General features: G+C 33.1%; 1 protein-coding gene across 2 annotated transcripts in view; it reads left to right on the forward strand.

The window, feature by feature from the left end:
* NRDC (nardilysin convertase) overlaps nt 1-20,586 on the forward strand; it is a 68,187-nt gene that overhangs the window by 17,408 nt on the left and 30,193 nt on the right. The window contains exons 3-10 of one of the 2 annotated variants that reach the window (XM_045858212.1): nt 553-686; nt 1,595-1,664; nt 1,821-1,902; nt 2,715-2,868; nt 14,479-14,552; nt 16,530-16,625; nt 17,649-17,771; nt 19,243-19,300. In XM_045858212.1, the coding sequence (XP_045714168.1) occupies nt 553-686; nt 1,595-1,664; nt 1,821-1,902; nt 2,715-2,868; nt 14,479-14,552; nt 16,530-16,625; nt 17,649-17,771; nt 19,243-19,300 (791 nt within the window). The remainder of the gene's footprint in view (nt 1-552; nt 687-1,594; nt 1,665-1,820; nt 1,903-2,714; nt 2,869-14,478; nt 14,553-16,529; nt 16,626-17,648; nt 17,772-19,242; nt 19,301-20,586) is intronic. The other variant, XM_045858202.1, reaches the window with a different exon arrangement.

Raw genomic sequence — 20,586 nt, forward strand, 5'->3', positions numbered from 1 at the left:
GCGAATTTTCTGGATTTTATTAGAAAGGAACCTAATGTACTTTAAAGAGACGATCATATTGTTTTGATTCAGATTCAGTGGGTAAAGTAGTGAAAGGAAAGAGCCCATGATTATAATAACAATGAAAAATAGTTTATAGTCATTGAATCAATGTCTGTAGAAGGGAAATAAAGTAGCCTAGATAAGAGGTGGCTTAAAAATTGGATAGGGTTTTGCAGTGGTTTTTACGATTTGATTTTTATTTAAAAAATGTGAACCTTGTTTAAGGTAAATGAGAAATATTAGAAGTGGGAAGAATAATATGTTGATGTGTTAGAGAACATTTATTTAATCAAAAAGTTAACTACTTTTCTGGGTCATTGTTTTTGTCCCCCTATAATTTTCTCCTCCCAAAAAGGAAGTTGTTCTTGATCTGAAGGGTTTGAGAAAGTAACAAGATTGAAACTTAAGCATGATAAATACTGAGCTATGATTTGTTCAGGGCTTTCTTAAGTGAATTCTCAAGTATGAATTTCTTGGGAAGTAATTCTCAAGTATGAATTTCTTTTCTAGCAATCGCAGAGCCTGTTTTTGCTGTGGTCAGAGCTGACTGATAGACTCTGGTCTAAGTCAACTTATAGGAAAATGTCTTCAACCCTGCTGGTCCAGACAAGAAATCTTTATGGGGTAGTTGGAGCTGAAAGCAGGTTAGGCATCTATTAAATATCACAGGACAGGTTTAGCCTATGGTTTGAAGAAGTGGCTATTTCCCACTGTTTTAACTACTAAGATTACGTGCCTAAGTCTTTAAAATATCAAACAGTATCAAGTGAGGCAGTTTGATACTTCTGCAAACATACTTTCATTTTCTCACACACAGTTACATTTTATATCATGTACATGCTATTTTTTAAAAACTCTCTTTCTAAGAAGATAACCATTTCCCCAAATAAGCTGTGTCACCAAATGTATTAACCCTTTAAAATTGACATTTGTAAAATTTGGGAAAGTTAATAATTCAACTTCCTATCTTCAGTGATTTAAATGGACAGTTTTCTCTCCTTTTTTGTGTCTTTTAACTTAAAATGACAAATGGTATGCCCTAGTCATTTTTTAAAAGTGAAGTTTGGTGTACCTCTTGACCATGTATTTTGGTAAAAACTCTGGTTTTCCCCAGGTATGGAAAATTACTATCAGTAGACATGTAATGTATCCTATATATCTTCAATAAGAAGTGAAGAACTAAAAAACCTCTTTAAAGTTCAGTTCTGTATTGCTTTAATTACTCACAATTTTCTTTTTTAATCATTTACTTATTCTCTTTGTTAGATATTTTCTTGACATGTTGTTTTATGCCTTGTTTTAATAAAAACAAAAATTTCTGAGTACCATTGAGAAATTTTACATGTAGTAACTGAGTTGCTGAACACAGAGCCCTTTAATTGCTTAGAGATTTTTAGAGATAATCTATAGATATGTTATGTTGCAGATTTCTGAAATCTAATAAATCAGGAAACAAACTTGGGTCAGAACTCTGAAATGCTGACACAAAATGCTATTTCAGTAGGCTGGCCAGTCCCTCTTCCCTTTTTTCTGTTTCTGCTTTTTCCCTTAGGTCTACACCTGTTCAGCATTTGGCAGGATGGCAAGAGGAGGAGCAGCAGGGTGAAACTGACACAGTTCTGGTGAGTTTCACTTTGCTGCTCCTCCTGATTATCAGGGAAAGAATTATGTTACTTTCAATTGGAAAACTTCGTTCTCTGAGTGAATCCTTCAGATGAGATCTTAGTATTATTCCTTTAGTATTGACTCACTGTTTGTATATGTTCTACTTACTCCAGTCTGCAGCTGCGCTTTGTGTTGGAGTTGGGAGTTTTGCTGATCCGGATGACCTGCCTGGGCTGGCACACTTTTTGGAGCACAGTAAGATCTTTGTAAAATATCATTCCTGGGTGTGTTCTTCCTCTAAATTTGTATGAGTTGATTTCAAAGATAACTAACTGGTCTATGTTTAATAAGAGAAAAGGCTAAGAAAAATATCTTTATGAATAATCACAGGTGAAGACTTAATTTTTATCTTCTTTAGTGTATTTGTTTTGAGGATTAGAATGAAACCACTCAGAAAACATTTTGAAAATGTAGGTTTTATTATTATTCAGGTATTATTCAGGAGACAATTGTCAGTCTCTAGGAATTTAGACTATAGCTTTGGAGAGGGGCAGTCTGTTCCATGGTTAGCCAGGCCCTAAGATGTCATAGCATCAGAAATACACAAAATAGAAAGAGAGGCATGATTAATAAAAAACAAAATAGACAATATTCAGTTTAATGTGTAACTGACTAAAACTTATGTAAATGCTATACAGTTATACTTGAATTTGTTTTTCTGAATTATTCTTTATATTCTAGTTTTCTAAGCTATTTTATGGTAAACTCACTTTAAGAGTTTTCATAGTAACATTTAATCTGCATATATGCTTATGTTTACATTTTAACCTTTTACAAATCATATGTATTTTTTCTTTAAAAATAAAATGTTTAGTTTTTGAGTTTAAAATATATAAGCATTAGAGAAAATTATAAGTAGTATAATAAAGAATTAGCCAGACATAAATATTGTTAATGTGTTGATATTACTTCTTCCAATTTTTTTACATATGAGAAATTTCCTCCTTGATAATGAAAACATTGTCTATGTTTTTATGTCCTGTGACTTTGTGTTCTTTCCACTTAAGTGGTATTCATGGGTAGTTTGAAGTATCCAGATGAAAATGGATTTGATGCCTTCCTGAAGAAACATGGGGGTAGTGACAATGCTTCAACCGATTGTGAACGTACAGTCTTTCAGTTTGATGTCCAGAGAAAATACTTCAAGGAAGCCCTGGATAGGTAACTAACTCAAAATGTATTTTTATTTTAATTATGCAATGGCACCATACAAATTGAAATATTGGACATTGTTCTATGGTATTTCTTTTTAAGCAGTACTCTAATTCTATAGAAGTATAAGAATACTTTATTTGGAGAAAAGAAGAAAGTATTAAATACACCTTAACCCTTATTCTATAAACTTAGTTTTGTATTAAAGATTGAACTGATTCCCCAAAACACATTTTGGGTTTTGTAAATAATGTATTCTGGAAGACAGAGAAGCACTAGAGATAAGATTGCCCCTGATTTTATAATCTAGAGATAACCATGGCTAATGTTTTGGTATATAAGCATCTATATTTTTACTGTATATTGGATCATATTGTTATATCTTTTTATGTTTTTAAACAAGGTGTATCATTTTTAAATCATTGTATAACTTATAAAACAGTTTTAAATGATTGTATATTATTTTCATTGTATAGATATATCAAATGTATTAAACCAATTACGTATTATTGGACAGTTGAGTTGTTTCCAGTTTTCTAGTATTGTAATTTATGATGAATATCCTATTCTTTGCCTACAATCTTTTTTTTTTAAGATTTTATTAATTTTTTTTAGAGAGAGGGGAAGGGGGGAGAAAGAGAGGGAGAGAAACATCAATGTGTGGTTGCTTCTCCAGCACCCCCTACTGGGGACCTGGCCCGCAACTCAGGCATGTACCCTGACTGGGATTCTAACCAGCAACCCTTTGGTTCCCAAGCTGGCACTCAGTCCACTGAGCCACACCAGCCAGGGCTCTTTGCCTACATTCTTAATTATTTCTTTTAATTAAGTTCTAAGAAATGAAATTGCTGAGTATATTTGTATGCATATTTTAAGGGTTTCTATTTTGGTAAAACTTTTGCTATTCACAACAAAAATGTTTTCAAGAAAGTTCATATCAGTACATTAGTAGAGGGTTTTGTTTTGTTTTTAACTCTTGCCTGAGGACATGCTTATTAATTTTATTTTATTTTACTTTTTTAAAGATTTTATTTATTTTATGTTTAGAGAGGGAGAGAAACATCAATGTATGGTTGCCTCTTATGTGCCCCCTACTGCGGACCTTGCCTGCAACCCAGGCATGTGCCCTGACTGGGAATCAAACTGGCCCCTTTGGTTCACAGGCCAGCACTCAATTCACTGAGCCACAACAGCCTGGACCATACCTGTGTTTTTACAATATGTTATAGCTAGTTTTTTATTATTATTATTTTTTTTTAAAGCTACACTTTTTTTTAAGGATTTTATTGATTTATTTATTTTTAGAGAGGGAAGGGAGGGAGAAAGAGAGAGAAACAGAGAAACATCAATGTGTGGTTGCTTTGCTAGGGGTCATGGCCTGCAACCCAGGCACGTGCCCTGGCTGGGAATCAAACCTGCGACACTTTGGTTTGCAGCCTGCGCTCAATCCACTGAGCTACGCCAGCCAGGGCTTGTTATAGCTGTTTTTAATTGTATACTTAAGGACATATGCACAGCACATACACTTGATACTCTGTTTATGTAATTAAACATTTAATTACAAAATAACAAACAAAAGAATAGAGACAAAAGAAATCAATGAAGGCAGTACAAATGATGCCCAAAATTAGTTTTTCTATAAATTTAGAAAATCAGGAATACTCTGAGAATGACTGCATGTTTGCTCAAAGTTCTCAGCTCTCAAGGTTCACAAAATCCAAACATGTCTTTATACATTTGAAGAAATCTTAAACGGTAGACAAGTTGAATTCTGACGTTGAAATCTTAAGCAACAGACCAAATATAAAGAAGGAAAAAACCTACTTCATTGGAAAAAAGAATAGGCAAAAGATATGTTGAATAAATTCTGACCACCTGAGAGATGATGAAACTTGGTATAGTTTAAATAACTTGTTTCATTTCTTCTTAAAAAGGTTGTTAGGTTGGAGTTGTTCAAGAAACCAGACAGACACAGAGAGCTAAGGAGCAGGATTTATTAGCGGGGAAAAAGAGGGTAAAGTGGAGCCAACCAAAGGAGGTTGGGACTTGTGGGGGGAAAGTAGAGAAAGTGGAGCCAACCCAGGGAGGTTGGGGAGCTAACCAAGGGAGGTTAAGTCTCACTCGGTTGTTGTTAGGGCAGGATTTTTAAGTGCAAAAACCTGTGGAGGGTAACTGGTTAGGGTGTCAGAGTCTGATTGACTAGAGCTGGTTGCTGGTTGCCATTTCTGCTGACCGTTGTTCTTGAAGCATCTTGTCAGCCTTAGGTTAAAGTTGCATCCTGTTATGCTGGATAGGCCAAACCCAGTCTTAGCCCAGCATCTGTTTGTCCTGGGTAGGGTCAGCAGGCAGTTTCCCAGGCAGGCATTTTCCCATGGTGCAGCTTCCCACCTGGTGATTTTTCATTCTTCCTAGGCCTGCCTAGGTCTGTTAGAAGTTGTATACATTTTTTAATTTAAGGACTACCTCAGGAAATCAGAAGATCTATACATATTTATTTCCACTTAAAAATAATAATAAAGAGCCCTGGCTGCGTAGCTTAATTGGTTAGAGTGTTATCCTGATATACTGAGGTTGTGGGTTTGATCCTTAGTCAGGACACATACAGGAATCAACCAGTTAGTGCATGAATGGGTGGAACAGCAGATCAGTGTTTCTCTTATCTCTCTTCTTTTCTTCATCTGTCTCTTAAAAAAAGAATCTAACAGATTTAAGAAGAATGCTACTGAATTAATAGGAGAAATTAAGAATATCAAATCATGACTTCATGCCTTAATTGGTAGTGACAGAGCAATAAGTATTGCAGGCACTATAATAAATATGATAATAGTATACTTCTACAGTTAGTGAGGAATAAAACGTCTTTGAATCATTTGCAACTTATATAGATTGTGTCATTATTTTTTAATAGGTCGATAAAATCCAATTCCCTCACACAGGTCACATTGTTTATCAGTGTATTGGACCATTTAAGTAAAAAGTTGAGGAAATGACTGAATTTTTACTCTAGTAAAGTAAATGAGAATGGAAGCTGCTCTTGCCCTGGTGACATTTTCTAATTTCAATAAATTTGAACTTTTTAAAATAAGTATTTCAGGGTGAGGGCCAGAAACATCAAAGTCCAGGACATCCACAAAGTGTGATATCTAACAGGAGATCCTCCTCATAATAAGCTGGGACTCCAATGGCTTCACCCTCAGGTTGAAGAAATGAATAAGCTGTCTTGAGGAATTACAACCTAGTTTCAAAATGCCTGAGTCTTCTAAAGAACCTCAAGTTTTGGTTGTTATTTAACATCGTCTAGAACTGTTATTGTTCTCTGATGTCTGAGGGAAGCAAACACAAATCCTCTCAAAAGGATTAATCCCATGCCTTACGTTATTCCTATAGTTTTTGAAGTAAAATGATCAGCATTCAGTCACACATAGCAGGCACACAAGAAAACAACAATTTAAATGAGAATAGATAACAAAAAAAGGTTTCTAATGCCTTAGAAATCTTAGATATTTTACCAATTAGACATAAATTATAAAAGTGATTATCTCTTATGTTTTTAAAGAAATAGATGAGTTTAAATACAATTTCAAGGAATAAAGAAACTGAGATTTGAAAAAGAAAAGTAATAACCTTTTTAATTAAATTGTTTTAAATTTATTGATTTTTAGAGAGAGAGGGAAAGAGAAAAGAAACCCACTGATTTGTTCCACTTATTTATGCATTCGTTGTTTGCTTTTTGTATGTGCCCTGACTGGGGATCAAATCCACAACTTTGACAAATTGGGTTGATGCTCTAACCAACTACCCTGTCAGGACAAAAAGAACATCTTGAACTGAGATGTGATCATTAAAATTGAAAACCTAATACATTTTGGGGAATCTTGAAGGCCATATACATGCATACGGTTGTGCCAGGTCCAGGGCAGTATGCATGCTCAGCAAAGATCTGAAAAGGCCTTAAGGCCTTACTTTGGCTGACCTTGAGTCTCTGTGAAAGCAGGAAGTGATGGCTACGGCAGTAAATGCTGAAGGTGTGCCCCAATATGCACACAGAGCCCCTTGCCAAGGCTAGGAGACTTACCAATTACAGGGATTTAAGATAATCTTTCTCTTAAGCTAAACTAAACCTGTCAAAGCTAACCAAACCTGTTGAAGAACACAGACTTTACAGAATTAGTTTAAGAAAGGCACTATATGTATAAACAGCCACAATTACATTCCACAATAACAACAAACCCTGAGGAGGGAGGAGAATCTTGATTTTCAGAGTTGCCACATTATATTACTTAAAATGTTGTTTTCAACAGAAAATGATGAGAGGTGCAAAGTATGGGCCATAAACAGCAGTCACTATAAGCTGTCCCTGAGAAAGCACAGATTCTGAATTTACTAGAGAAACAGTTTAAATTAGCTATTTTAAGTATGTTCAGAGAACTAAAGAAAAGTATCTAAGAACTAAAGGAAAGTATGAGAATGATGTCTCACTAAATAGAGAATATCAATAAAGAGGTACACATTAGTAAATAGAATCAAATAGAAATTCTGGAATTGAAAAGTATAACTCAAATGAAAATTCATAGAAGGGATCAACAGCAGATGTGAGTTATCAAAGGGAAAAAAAATGAACAAACTTGAAGATACATCAATTGAAATTACCTAGTCTGAGTAAGAAAATTTTAAAAAATAAAGAGCCTCAGAGAGTTGTGGGACACCATTAAACATAGTAATATATGCATCATGGGAGTTCCAAAAGGAAAATGAGAAAGGGCTATAGAAGAAAATTCTTGAAGATATAATAGCAAACTCTTCCCAAATTTGTTAAGAGACAAGAATCTGCATAGTCAAGAAGCTCAACAGAGTCTAAGAAGGATAAAAACAATAATATCCACAACAGGATACATTGTAATGAAACTATCAAAAACAAAATATAAAGAAAATCTTGAAAGTAGCAAGAGAGGAGTAGCTTGTCTCATACAAGGTAATCTCAATAAGGTAAACAGCTGATTTCCCAACAGAAGCCATGGAAGTAAGAGGGCAATAGTTGGGGTCAGGGGCAAAAATTAGAAAAATAAGAAGGCAATAGTATGATGTAAAATGCTGAAAGAAAAATGCTGTCAATCAAGAATTTTATATCCAGCAAAAATATTTTTCTAAATGGAGAAATTAAGACAGTAAATTAAAATTTGTCACTAGCAGATCTCTGTATGATATATTAAGTGGAGTCCTTCATAGTGAAATGAAAGGACACTTAAATCTACACGAAGAAATAAAGTGCACTGGTAGAGATAACTACATAGATAAATATTAAAGACAGTATATACTTTCTGTACATTTTTCTTCTATGTGATTTAAAAGACAACTGCCTGTACAATGTAAAAATTATAAATCTCTTTTGGTAGGTATGTACTATATAAAGACAATTTTTATGGCAGTAGCACAAAGGAGGGAAAACAAATAGAAGCAAAGTTTTTATATTAACTTGTAATGAATTATTACAAGTTATGATGTTAAAATAAAAATATAATAAAAGACAAGAGAATTAAAATGGTACCTTTGAAAATACCTATTTTCACAAAAAGAAGTTGGCAATGGAGGATTAGAAGGAGAAAAAGACAAAACTTATAGAAAACAAATAGCAAAGGCAAACATAAATTCTTCCTTATTAATAAATTAAACATGAATGGATTAAGCATTTTAAAAGGCAGATGTTAGTAGAATGGGTAGAGAAACTCAATTCAACTATACATGCTGTTTATAAGACCATTTTAGATTACAGTATCTGACCAGTAGATTGTGGGAAAAGATAGAATTACATCAATTTGTTAATATAATGTATTATATTAATGTTATGTTAAAATAAATTTAATAAAAGAATAATTAAAAGGGAACTGGAGTGGCTATACTAATATCAGATAAATAGACTTTAAAACCAAAATTGTTATTAGGGACAAAGGAATTTTATAATGATTGATTTATGAGGGTTAATTCAAGAAGATATAACAGTTATAAACACATTTATCTATGAAAAAAGCTCCAGATACATGAAGCAAAAGCTGACAGAATGAAGGGAGAAGTACACAATTCAGTAATAATAGTTGCAGATGTAACTATTGAACTCACTTCCAGTTAAGGATGGAACAACTGGTTAAATCAACAAGAAATAGAAGGCATGAACAACAGTATAAACCAGTAGACATCTATAGAACACTTCACTCCAAATCAGAAAAAACCTGTGTTCTTAAGTGCAGTATGAATCATTCTCCAGCATAGACATACAATAGATTGTCAAACAAGTCCCAATATTGAAAGGTTGAAATGATACAAAATATGTTTTCTAGCTATAATGGAATAAAATGAGAAGTCAATAATAGAAGGAAAGCTGGGAAATTCCACAAATCTGTAAAAAATAAACAACATACTCCTAAATAATCAGTGGGTCAAAGAAGAAACAACAAAGGAAATTTAAAAATACTTAAAGACTAATGAAAACAGCATACCAAAATTTATGGGATGCATCACAAACAGTGCTCAAAGGGAAATTTATAGCTGTAAACACCTCATTAAGAAAAAAGATCTCTACCCAGGTTCGATTCCCAGCCAGGGTACATTCCTGGGTTGCAGGCCATAACCCCCAGCAACCGCACATTGATGTTTCTCTCTCTCTCTCTCTCTCTCCCTCCCTCCCTTCCCTCTCTAAAAAATAAATAAATAAAATATTAAAAAAAAAATCAAATCCCTTTAAAAAAAAAAAAAAAGAAAAAAGATCTCTAGTCGATGACCTAAACTTTCACCTTAATTAACTAGAGAATAAAGAGCAATCTAAATCTAAGTAAGCAGAAGGAAGGATATTAAACTTTCAGTGGAAATAAATGAAATAGGGAATAGAAAAACAATAGGGAAAAAATTTTTTAAAGTTGGTTATTTGAGCAACATATGGACAAACCTTCAACTAGACTGACCAAGAAAAAAAGACTTAGGTTGTTAAAATCAGATATGAAAGAGTGAACATTGCTATGATCACTCTTAGCAATTACAAAACAGAAAGGAGTATAATGGAATACTGTAAGTAATTATATGCCAACAAACAGATAACCCAGGTTGAAATGTATAAATTTCTAGAAAGACACAAACTACTGAAACTGACTCAATACAACAAAATCTGAATAGCTATGTAATAAGAAATTGGATTAGTAATCCAGAACTTTCCAAGTGAAAAGTATAGACCTAGATGGTTTCACTGGTGAATTCTATCAGGCATTTAAAGAATAATTAACACTAATACCTCATAAATACTTTCAAAAAAATAGAAGAGGGACTTTCTAACTCAGTCTAAAAAGCCACTGTTGCTCTGATACCAAGTCTAGATAATGATTTCACAAGAAAACTACAGACCAGTATCCCTTATGAATAGAGAAGCAAAAATCCCCAACACAATACTGTGAAAGTGAATGCAGCAACATATAAAAATTATACACCATGTCCAGGTGGGATTTATTCCAAGAATGCAAGGTTGGTTCACCATATAAAAATCAAGGTAATATTGCCAAATTAATAGATGTACAAAAGTCACATTTCAAGATATAATCTCAATATAAACAGAAAAGACATTTGACAAAATCCATCACCCTTTCCCAATAACACACTTAAACTGAGAATAAAAGGAAATTTTCTCAACCCGATAAAGAGTATCTATGAATAACCCACAACTAATATCATACATAATGGTGATACATGGAAAGCCTTTTCCTGAAGATCAGGATCAAGATGTCAGCTATCACCATTCTGTTTAACATTGAAGTGGAGGTTTGAGCTAGGGCAGTTAGACCAGAAAATAAAATGAGAGGCATGCAGATTGGAAAAGAAGTAAAACTGTCTTTATTTTCATATGGTGTAATCTTGTACAAACAATTCTCATTATTTGTGGAGAATTCACATGCTCACTAAAATTTATTTGTAATTCCAAAATCAATATGATGCTTTTACAGTCATTCATGGACATGTGAACAGTTTTGTAAATTATTGTGAAAAAGTTGAGTTGCTGACACACACATTCCAAGCTGAGGTTGAACAAAGCAACACCTTGCTTTTTCGTTTCAGTGCTCATGTAGAGGTGCACAGCGTATGGAGACACTATGGGGGGACAGTGCACTAGAATGAAAGGAGCTCTGGCTCTGGAGCCACTTGGATGGAATTTGATGTCAGTTCTCCCCAGTTAATGTACAGTTTTAGTGATATCACAATCACAATCTCAGAAGACTTATTTAGTTTTAAATAAGAGAAATGCAGAGGGCTAAGTATAGCCAAGATACCTTTGAAGTAGAAAAATAACAAGGTAGCAGGAATTGACCTATGGGATATTAAGATCTATTTGGTAATTAGGACATTGTGATGTTAGCATGGGGCTAAGCAAAGAGATGATTAAATAGAATAGAGACCCTGGAAATAGACTAGCATTTATGTGGACACTTGATTTTTAATAGGGACAATATGGTACAGTGGTGAAAGAGCTTTTTAAAGAAATGATGTCAAAACAGTTGGGCTTCTATAATGGTAAAAACTAGATGGAATCCCTGCCTCACAATGGATTCTATTACAGGCCAAAAAGTGAAGAATACAACTAAAAGATTTAGAGATTTGTGACTTCAGGTAAGAATTATCAAATCAGATACAAAAAGCACAAAACAAAAAGGAAAAGTATATGTTATGTTTATTAAAAGGTACTATAGTGTGAAAAAAGCAACTAGAAAGTAGAAGGATATATTTGTAATACATTATATTTAGAATAACTATCATTGATTTTTAACTATTAGATTTTATATGTATAATTATATGTAACATAATTATATCATATATAAATGGATGACTATATATATTTCTAGAATCAATAAGAAAAAGTACCACCTAATAGAAAAAAAGCATGAAAAGAGGCATTTTACAGAAGAAATTCAAGCTATTAATAACCATATGAAATGGTGTTCACCCTCATTAGGAATCAGGAAAATATGAAGAAAACCATTAAGAGATTTAATTATCCTAAAAGTTGCAGAAAATTTTAAAGTCTGACAATACCAAGTAAGGGTTGAGGAGAAATGGAGGAATTGGAACTGTTGATTCAAGTATAAATTAGTACAATGACTTTGAAAAAGTTTGGTATTAGCTAATGGTATTGAACATATGCACATGTATACTATTACCTAGGAGTTCCTTTCATTCACATGTGGCCCAGTGCACAATTTTAAGGATGTTAATGTTTATGGCAGCATTGTTCATAGTAGCCCAAACATGAAATAAATCCAATTATCCATCAGCAGTAGAATGGATTAATAAATTCAGTGTCATACTCTACTGCAATGAAAAGAATCACAGCTGCATGTACTAGTGATGGATGAATATTAAAAATATAGTGCTTCCCTGGCCAACATGGCTCGGTTGGAGTGTTGTCCCATCCCTGAAGGACTGTGCATTCAATTCTCAATCAGGGCACATACCTAGGTTGTGGGTTTGATCCCTGGTCCAGATGCATACGGGAGGCAACTGTTTGAAGTTTCTCTGTCTCTCCCTTCCTCTTTCTCTAGGGGCAGTGAAAATGTCCTCAGATGAGGATTAAAAAATATTTGTAAAAACTTAGTATTGAGTTAAATAAATTAGACATAAAGAATACACAATTTATTTCTATCTATATGAAGTGGAAAAACAAAACTATATTGTCTACTACGTACATTCTCGTGGGGATGAAAGTGTTCTCTTTGCAGGGCGGCTAAGAAAATATTTGATATGATAATGGTTTATGGCCCTCCAAAGCTTAGTCTGACCTAGCAACATTTTTTGCTTGCTATTTAACTTCTTTTTGAGTTATTCTTGAGTTCACATAACCATTTATACTGACATTGAGTTTGTGGAAGATAGACAAAGTGTATGTGATGTCAGAGCTACAAAACTGGTGGATAGATGATTGGATGACTTGCAAATGATTGATCTTGAAGTCGTTGCTACAGATGGTTTACACTTGCCAGTTGGTTGCCATGGTGGATGTAAGTTTGATCCTTTGTTTTATTTGATTCTAAAACTTGGAGTGAGTTTTAGAATTAAATAAAAATATTGTTTTATTATTTAATTCATCAGAAGTTATTCAAGCTATTATACCATGTACTGAAAAGAAAAAATGTTGACAATATCTTAGTGAATATCTAGTAGCTAGTTGAAAGTTTCTTCTCTAAGTGAGCTTCAAAACCCACTTATGTACACAAATAATCATAACAGCATTATTTGTAACAGAAAAGTGCAAACAACTACCCGTCCCTCAACTGACGTATGGACAAACAGAAAGTGGTATATATCCATATAACGGAATACTATTTAGCCATGACATGAAGTACTGATACATACTACAACATGGATGAACCTTGAAAACATGTCAAATTTAAAAAGCTACTCACAAAAGACCACATCACATATTCTATGACTTCACATATGGAGCACAAGGGTACTGTAGAATTTGTTTGTGTGCCCCTCAGGGCTAAGCAAAGTGCCTTGGAGTCCCTCAAATAATTGACCAGGACATCTTGTACAAAAGCCATTCGTTTTGAGAAACAGTATAGTATAAATATTTCTGAATACAAATTATGGAGCCAGGTTGCCTTGGACTGTGTGCTGACCATTTGCTAGCTGAGGGTTCGTGGGAAACTAACTTCTCTGTGTCTCATTTCTTCGTTTGTAAAATGTAAGATTTGTGAAATGCCATGTAAGTGGCATCTTATAATATGTGATCTTTGTGTGAGTGACTTTTTAAATTTATCATAATATTTTCAAGGTTCATACATGTTGTAGCATGTATCAGTACTTCATCGCTAAATAGTATTTCATTGCATGGATATATACTACATTTCATTTGTTCATACATACAGGAAACAACCCATGAATGCATAAATCAGTAGAACAACAGATTGATGTTTCTCTCTCTCCCTTCCCCTCTAAAAATCAATTTGAAAAATTTAAAATTTTCTTTAATTTAAAAATGTCATTTTATTATTTGTAACCATGCATTGAATAAAGAGAATAGGCTTTATATACTTTTTCTATATAAAGCCACAGATACAGTGTATAAACAAACCATCTCTCTGTGGTATTAAAATTTAATAGAGTGATTAGGAAAAAATTTCTGCAAAGCCTTCCTGGGGTTGATAATAAAATAAGAAAGGTCAAGAAACACTGGTCTAGAAATATATCAATATATGTAGGTGGTAAAACTATAAGGAAAAGCAGAGAAGTGATTACAATAATGTTCAGGATATTAACTGTAAGGATAAAGGAGGTGCTGGGTGCTTCTGGAGTTCTGACAGTTGTCTATTTCTTGATCTAGTTTGTGGCCACAGAGGTGTTTTCCTTATAGTTATCCACTAGCCTGTATGTTTGTTTTATATGCTTTTTTGCATGGGTCTTTAATTTCATAATATAAAAAGTAGTTTGTAGGCTTTAAAATACAGAAATGCAGAATATTGTTTAGATTTTACATGCATGATTATGAAGTGCATTCAACTTAGTAAAACTTCTTGATTAAAAAGTAAGATATTGGCTGATGAAAGCTTTTACTGGACAATAATAGAAATGCCAGTTTATTTTTTTCAGATGGGCCCAGTTCTTCATCCATCCACTAATGATCAGAGATGCAATTGACCGTGAAGTTGAAGCTGTTGATAGTGGTAAGAGCAGTGCCTTATGTCTTACCACTTTTTTCTTCATTGCCAGTTATTTTTTAACACATTTATCATTCTTTATCACTTTAGGCCATTTTATCTCTATATGATAAGGACTAAATTGAGATAGATGTGTCATGTCTATTCCTGAAGCCATTAAATGTATAATCATATAGATTTGAAATAAAAAGGTGGTACATTTTTATTTTTTCAGCCTTTGTTTTCTGAGGGTTTACCATAGTGACTAATCTTTGGCAGGGCAGGAGCCTAGTTCTTCTTTTTTTTTTTAAATTAAAAAAATTTATTACTGATTTTGGAGAGAGAGAGAAATATCGATTTGTTTCATTTACTTAATGTATTCATTGGTTGCTTCTTGTATGTGCCCCGACCAGAGATTGAACCCACAACCTTGGTGTATTGGGATGATACTCTAACCAATGGAGCTACTCAGCCAGGGCAGGAGCCTAATTCTTAAAACTAATATAGAGTATTAAAACTTTAAAAGTTCACATATTCTTTGCCTGGAGAGAATTTCTCTGAGGCTTTATTTTGAATACCATCCTGATATTTAAATAGCTTATCTTTTGTTGCTGTGTGTGTAGGTACTTTGTAGCTTGAATTTTGGTAGTTCTAAAAATCATTGAGATACATTTATGGATGAAAAAAACTAAATCCCTGAGCAGGAAATGCACTTAATTTTATTTTTTATTTTTTTTAAACTTATGTTATTTTTTTAAAGATTTATCTATTTATTTTTAGAGAGAGAAGGGAGGGAGAAGGAGAGAGAGAAACATGAATGTGCAGTTGCTGGGGGCCATGGCCTACAACCCTGGGATGTGCCCTGACTGGGAATCAAACCTACGATGCTTTGATTCACAGCCCACGCTCAATCCACTGAGCTATGCCAGCCAGGGCTTAATTTTATTTTTTGACAGTTTTTCTTATCTTTGGCATTTAAAGAATGAAGACCATAAAGAAAACTGCTTATACAGGGTGAGGCTTTATTATAGAGCTGTGCTAAAAATATTAATTACAGAGTACTAATAAATAGCACTATTGTAGGTTAACCTGTCCTGCTTTATTTGAGCATTAGAAAAATGTAATACTACACTTGGGTGGACTTCCAGTTCATATAGGTTAGGCTTGGCTTGTGGCAACTGAAGAGGCAAGGTTTCTGTACTTGTTCCTCCTTTTGTATTATTTTCCTCCTTGGCTTGATTCAGTGTCTAATAATGTTAATATATTCACTATAGTTCACTATATATTCAATATAGTTCACTGTGTAAACTGCAGATGAATGTAAAGAGCCATCTATTTGGAACCCAGTCAACTTGTGTTTTACTTATTGAAATATCACTAACTGTGAATCTAAATTTATTTGTAACAAGAGAGTGGGATTCCTTCTAACTCTAGTAGCTCCTTATAATCAAAAATTTATTTTTTTCATTTTTGTTACTTTCCCACCACAGTGTCTGTTTTATCATAGGCTCAGACAAATATTTGAGAGAATTGAAAACCATAATAACCAAGGAAAAATTTCCTACTTTTGGGGGGCCTAGGAACTATATTCTATATTCTCTATCTCAGATGCTTTTAGTATGTTTTTCTTCATATAGTTTTGAGAATGGGTTGAAATCAGTGTGTGAAAATTATGGCCTGGCTGGTGTGGCTCAGTGAATTGAGTGCTGACCTGCTAACCAAAGGGTTGCCAGTTCGATTCCCAGTTGGGGCACATGCCTAGGTTGCTAGCCAGGTTGACAGCAGGGAATGCATGAGAGGCAACCACACATTGATGTTTCTCTCCCTCTCTTTCTCCCTTCCCCTTTCTCTAAAAATAAATAAATAAAATCTTTAAAAAAAACCATGATTCATAAAAATAATTTTATTATTTCCTTACTTTTAGTTCTTTAGGCTTGAGTTTCTATATAATAAAGCAGATAACTGAATTTCATGTAATTAAGTGTGTTTCTTTACAACTGACAGAATATCAGCTTGCAAGACCTTCTGATGCAAACAGAAAGGAAATGTTGTTTGGAAGCCTTGCTAGACCTGGACATCCTATGGGGAAATTTTTTTGGGGTAAGATACTAAATACTTCACCTTATTTCATATTTTCTAGTTAAGGAAGATTGAGATGATGAAAAATTGATAAAGAATGGAAAAGTATAAAAGTAGGGTAGCTAGGTACCTTTTATATATTCAAATACAAAGTAGTTAAGCATGCCTTTATATAGTTTACATATTTTTTCTATATAAAAAATAAAACCTAACATTTTGTGAATGCCTTTTGGGTTTTAGATACTCTGCCAACACTGCATGACTCATCTCATTTGATCATCATAACAGTGTGATGAGCTGGGTACCATTATCATCTCTATTTAAAGATAAAGAAACACACTAAGAGAAGTTATTTAATTTGCTTAAGTCACACAGTGGTGAATATGAGGTTTGAACCTCTGTTTATCTGATTGTAAAAGCTGTGCTGTACCTCAGCCTGACATTTCAATTTATCAACAGAGATTCATCAATGATTTCTCTAATATTTTTTGAGCTGTGACCTAATTTTGTTTAACTGATAAGCTGTTTAAATGGTATTTGTTTTTAACAATGCCTTTATCTTAGTATTAGAATCAGTTATAGCCTGATATTAATCCTCTTGGCTAAATCTGGGATGAGCAGATTGAAATGGTACTTCATTCAAAGGATGTTTTGCTTCCATGTATATTGTGTATAGTTGTAAACATTTTATATGGCATCTTTGCTTTATGTGATTTATTTTTAAGAATTTTGGAGAATATTATTAAAATAATTCAGAGATAAAACCTGAACTGAATAGTAGACTATTAAGAAAGAAAGCTTAAGGCAATTGCTGTTGACTAAGGTGTTGCCAACTAGATACTAATTTCTTATGTGTTAAATATACTTTGAAATTATTTCTTGGGAATTTTTGTCCTATAGTAATAATATTATTATATACTAATTCAATAATCCTGAGTCACTTGGGTTATTTCATTAATTATATATAGTAGCAGAACATGTCTTATTGGTATAGAGACTTTGAACAAAGCAAACTTTATTTCTATATTTTTCATCTTTTTATAGGAAATGCTGAGACTCTCAAACATGAGCCAAAAAAGAATAATATTGATACATATACTAGACTGAGAGAATTCTGGATGCGTTACTACTCTGCTCATTACATGACTTTAGTGGTTCAGTCCAAAGGTAATATTACCTACTATGGCCCTTAGAATTACTCTGAAGTAGTGTTTCCTTCAGATTTGTTTGCCTTGGTCAATGATGCAGTAAGTGCACTGTTAATTACTTTAGTGCTTGATCCTAATTATGAGCTAAAGGGGATGAGAATTTGTAGAGGTTACACAGCAAGTGGATAAGCTCAGGGAAGCACAAAATCATTTGATTATCAGCAAATGTTTTTTCTCATGTAGACATAGGTCTTATCTTTAAGCTAGTCTGTGAGTGTACTAATGTACTAATAGGTCATAAATTGTTTTTTTGAGCCACATTCAGCTACTGCCTCTGTTATTTCTCATTTTGAGTTTAATCCATCTTGATTATAAACTCTTACAGTACAGGGTGTCTCTCTTTTCATCCTTACGTAGGGTCCAGTAAAATGGTATGATGAATTGAATTCCATCATGGTGATATTGTAAAATATTGATCAGTACCTCTACTCTTTTCCTTCTTTTATCTTCAGGAACTTGTGTTAACTTTTTCTCATTAAAGAAATCATGGTAGTTTTCTTTACATTTCAATCAGCTTAGGCAATTTTTCAAAGTCAATCAGTTGCTAAACTATTCCTTTTGATATGCCTTATAAGTTTGCATATTATTTTTAAAAAAACAAATCTTCTCACCCTAATATTCTCATTTTTAAAAATTTTGTTCTTATCGAAATGAAGATGAGCGCTGACTTGGCACTTAAATATAAAAAAATCTTTTTTGCATTTATAATCAAAATTAGTCCACTTAAAGTTGACTTAAAGTTATGGATATGATATGGTAGATTCGTTTGTTCAAACTGCAGATGGGCATGTAGATTTCTTTTACATTTGTTAAAATAGTTTCATATTCAGTGTGCCATATTAATTTATACTTTTTAGTTAATGATTAATTCCAAATCTGTCATGAACATGCATTTTTCTTCAAGTAGGTATTGTTTCTTTTGCATTCTCTTTTTTTTGTGATGACAAATACAAAAGCATATTAATGATTGTTGCAAATTTCTAAAATAAGCTGCAGATATTTGATGAGAACCTTAAAGAGTATAGAATCAATTGATTTTGGAGCTTTAGCATTTATTATACTATTTAAGAGTTGAATATCTATAAATAGTATAGAACAAATTCAGAATTTTGTTAGTGTACTTTTCACCTTGTGTTTCATATCCTCAGGCATCTCTTTTGAGAATTAGTGAAATTTCATGTGTCTGGTGGAGCTAAAATGAGTCACTGGATAAAGCTAAAAGGTTTCCTTTTTCATTTTGATCTCCAGTTTTGTTCGAAATTTCAAATGAATTTCCTATGAGATAATAAGCAAAGAATTAGAAGACAGAAATTATGTATACAGGATTTGACCCTATATACCCAAATTAAAAAATCCCTTTGTTTTATAGCTAAAGATCTGTGAGAAATCTAATTGCGTTTTTTTGTCTCCTCCCCACCCTCCCTCCCAAGAAACACTGGATACTTTGGAAAAGTGGGTTACTGAAATCTTCTCTCAAATACCAAACAAGTAAGACATTTACATTCATAAATCATACACCTTTAGAATTAAATAAACTGTATCTTCTTGTATGAGCTCCAGAGGTTTTTTTTTCCTTTTGGTTTGTTTTTTAAACAGGCCATTAGGACCTAAAGTAGTTAGCAAGATTGCACAGCTTTTGAGTGGGAAAACTAAGATGAGAACCTGAGTTTCCATATTTTATGTAGTTCAAAATTTATAAGCTTGTAAATTTACAGTAAGCAGTAATTCTGAAGAATGTATGTCTTTTTACATGTACTCGAAGCTTTTCTGTTACTGTGGAAACTGTTTGAAATTGTGATATGAAAGCAAGTATTGTATTGGGAGGCAGAAGGGGTGTATATATATATATTTTTTTTTTTTTGTATCCCCTGCCTCAGAAAAGATTGTCTTCTGAAAGTTCGTTTAAGTCAGTTGTTTGAAACTAGAAATGCTTTTCCTCATAAAAGAAATAATCTTTTAGATGATGATTGACTTTCCATATTGTCTGAAAAGTCATATCCTTTTATCAGAAATTGTATAGGGTTTCAGTTCAGAAAGCTGTTTTTTGTGTACCTCAAATTCATCAAATAATACAAATATTTGACACTTTATTGTTACATTTTGTTACAAAGAATACAAAAACTTTAATTGTGATGCAATTAAGTCTTTCTTCCCACTCCTAGCAGTTAGCATTTTTTAAAAAGATTTTATTTATTTATTTATTTACTTACTTTTTAGAGAGGGAAGGGAGGGAGTAAGAGAAGGAGAGAAACATCAATGTGTGAGAAAAACATTGATCAGTTGCCTCTTACATGTCCCCAACTGGGGACTTAGCCTGTGCAACCCAGGCATGTGTCCTGACTGGGGATCGAACCTGCGACCTTTCAGTTCTCAGGCCAGTGCCCAATCCACTGAGCCACACCAGTCAGGTCAGCAGTTTGCAGTTTTGTAAAATAAATGGCATCAGATTCTTTTCTTACATCAGGTGAATAAGCTAGACTTTTTGTATTTCTTCATTTCAAGATATAATTTGTTATAGATTTATGAAAGAAAAATTAGCTTTAAAATGTTAGACTAACTTGTAATAAAAACTGATTATTATTGTTATTTTGGCTTTATGTTTGTTATTTTACATTGATAATTAGCAGTAGTTTTTGTATATAGAAAGATAATGAAAGCCATGCCAAAGTTGCAGGGTTTTATTTATTTTTGTTTGCTTTGATTAGAAAATTGATGAGCTATGGAAATGTCAATGGCAGATTGAAACATATTTTACTGTGGAACTTTATTGATAA

The sequence above is a fragment of the Phyllostomus hastatus genome, unplaced genomic scaffold, assembly GCF_019186645.2.
Source record: "Phyllostomus hastatus isolate PE091 unplaced genomic scaffold, TTU_PhHast_1.1 phas_contig_147, whole genome shotgun sequence".
NCBI classification, from domain to species: Eukaryota; Metazoa; Chordata; class Mammalia; order Chiroptera; family Phyllostomidae; genus Phyllostomus; species Phyllostomus hastatus.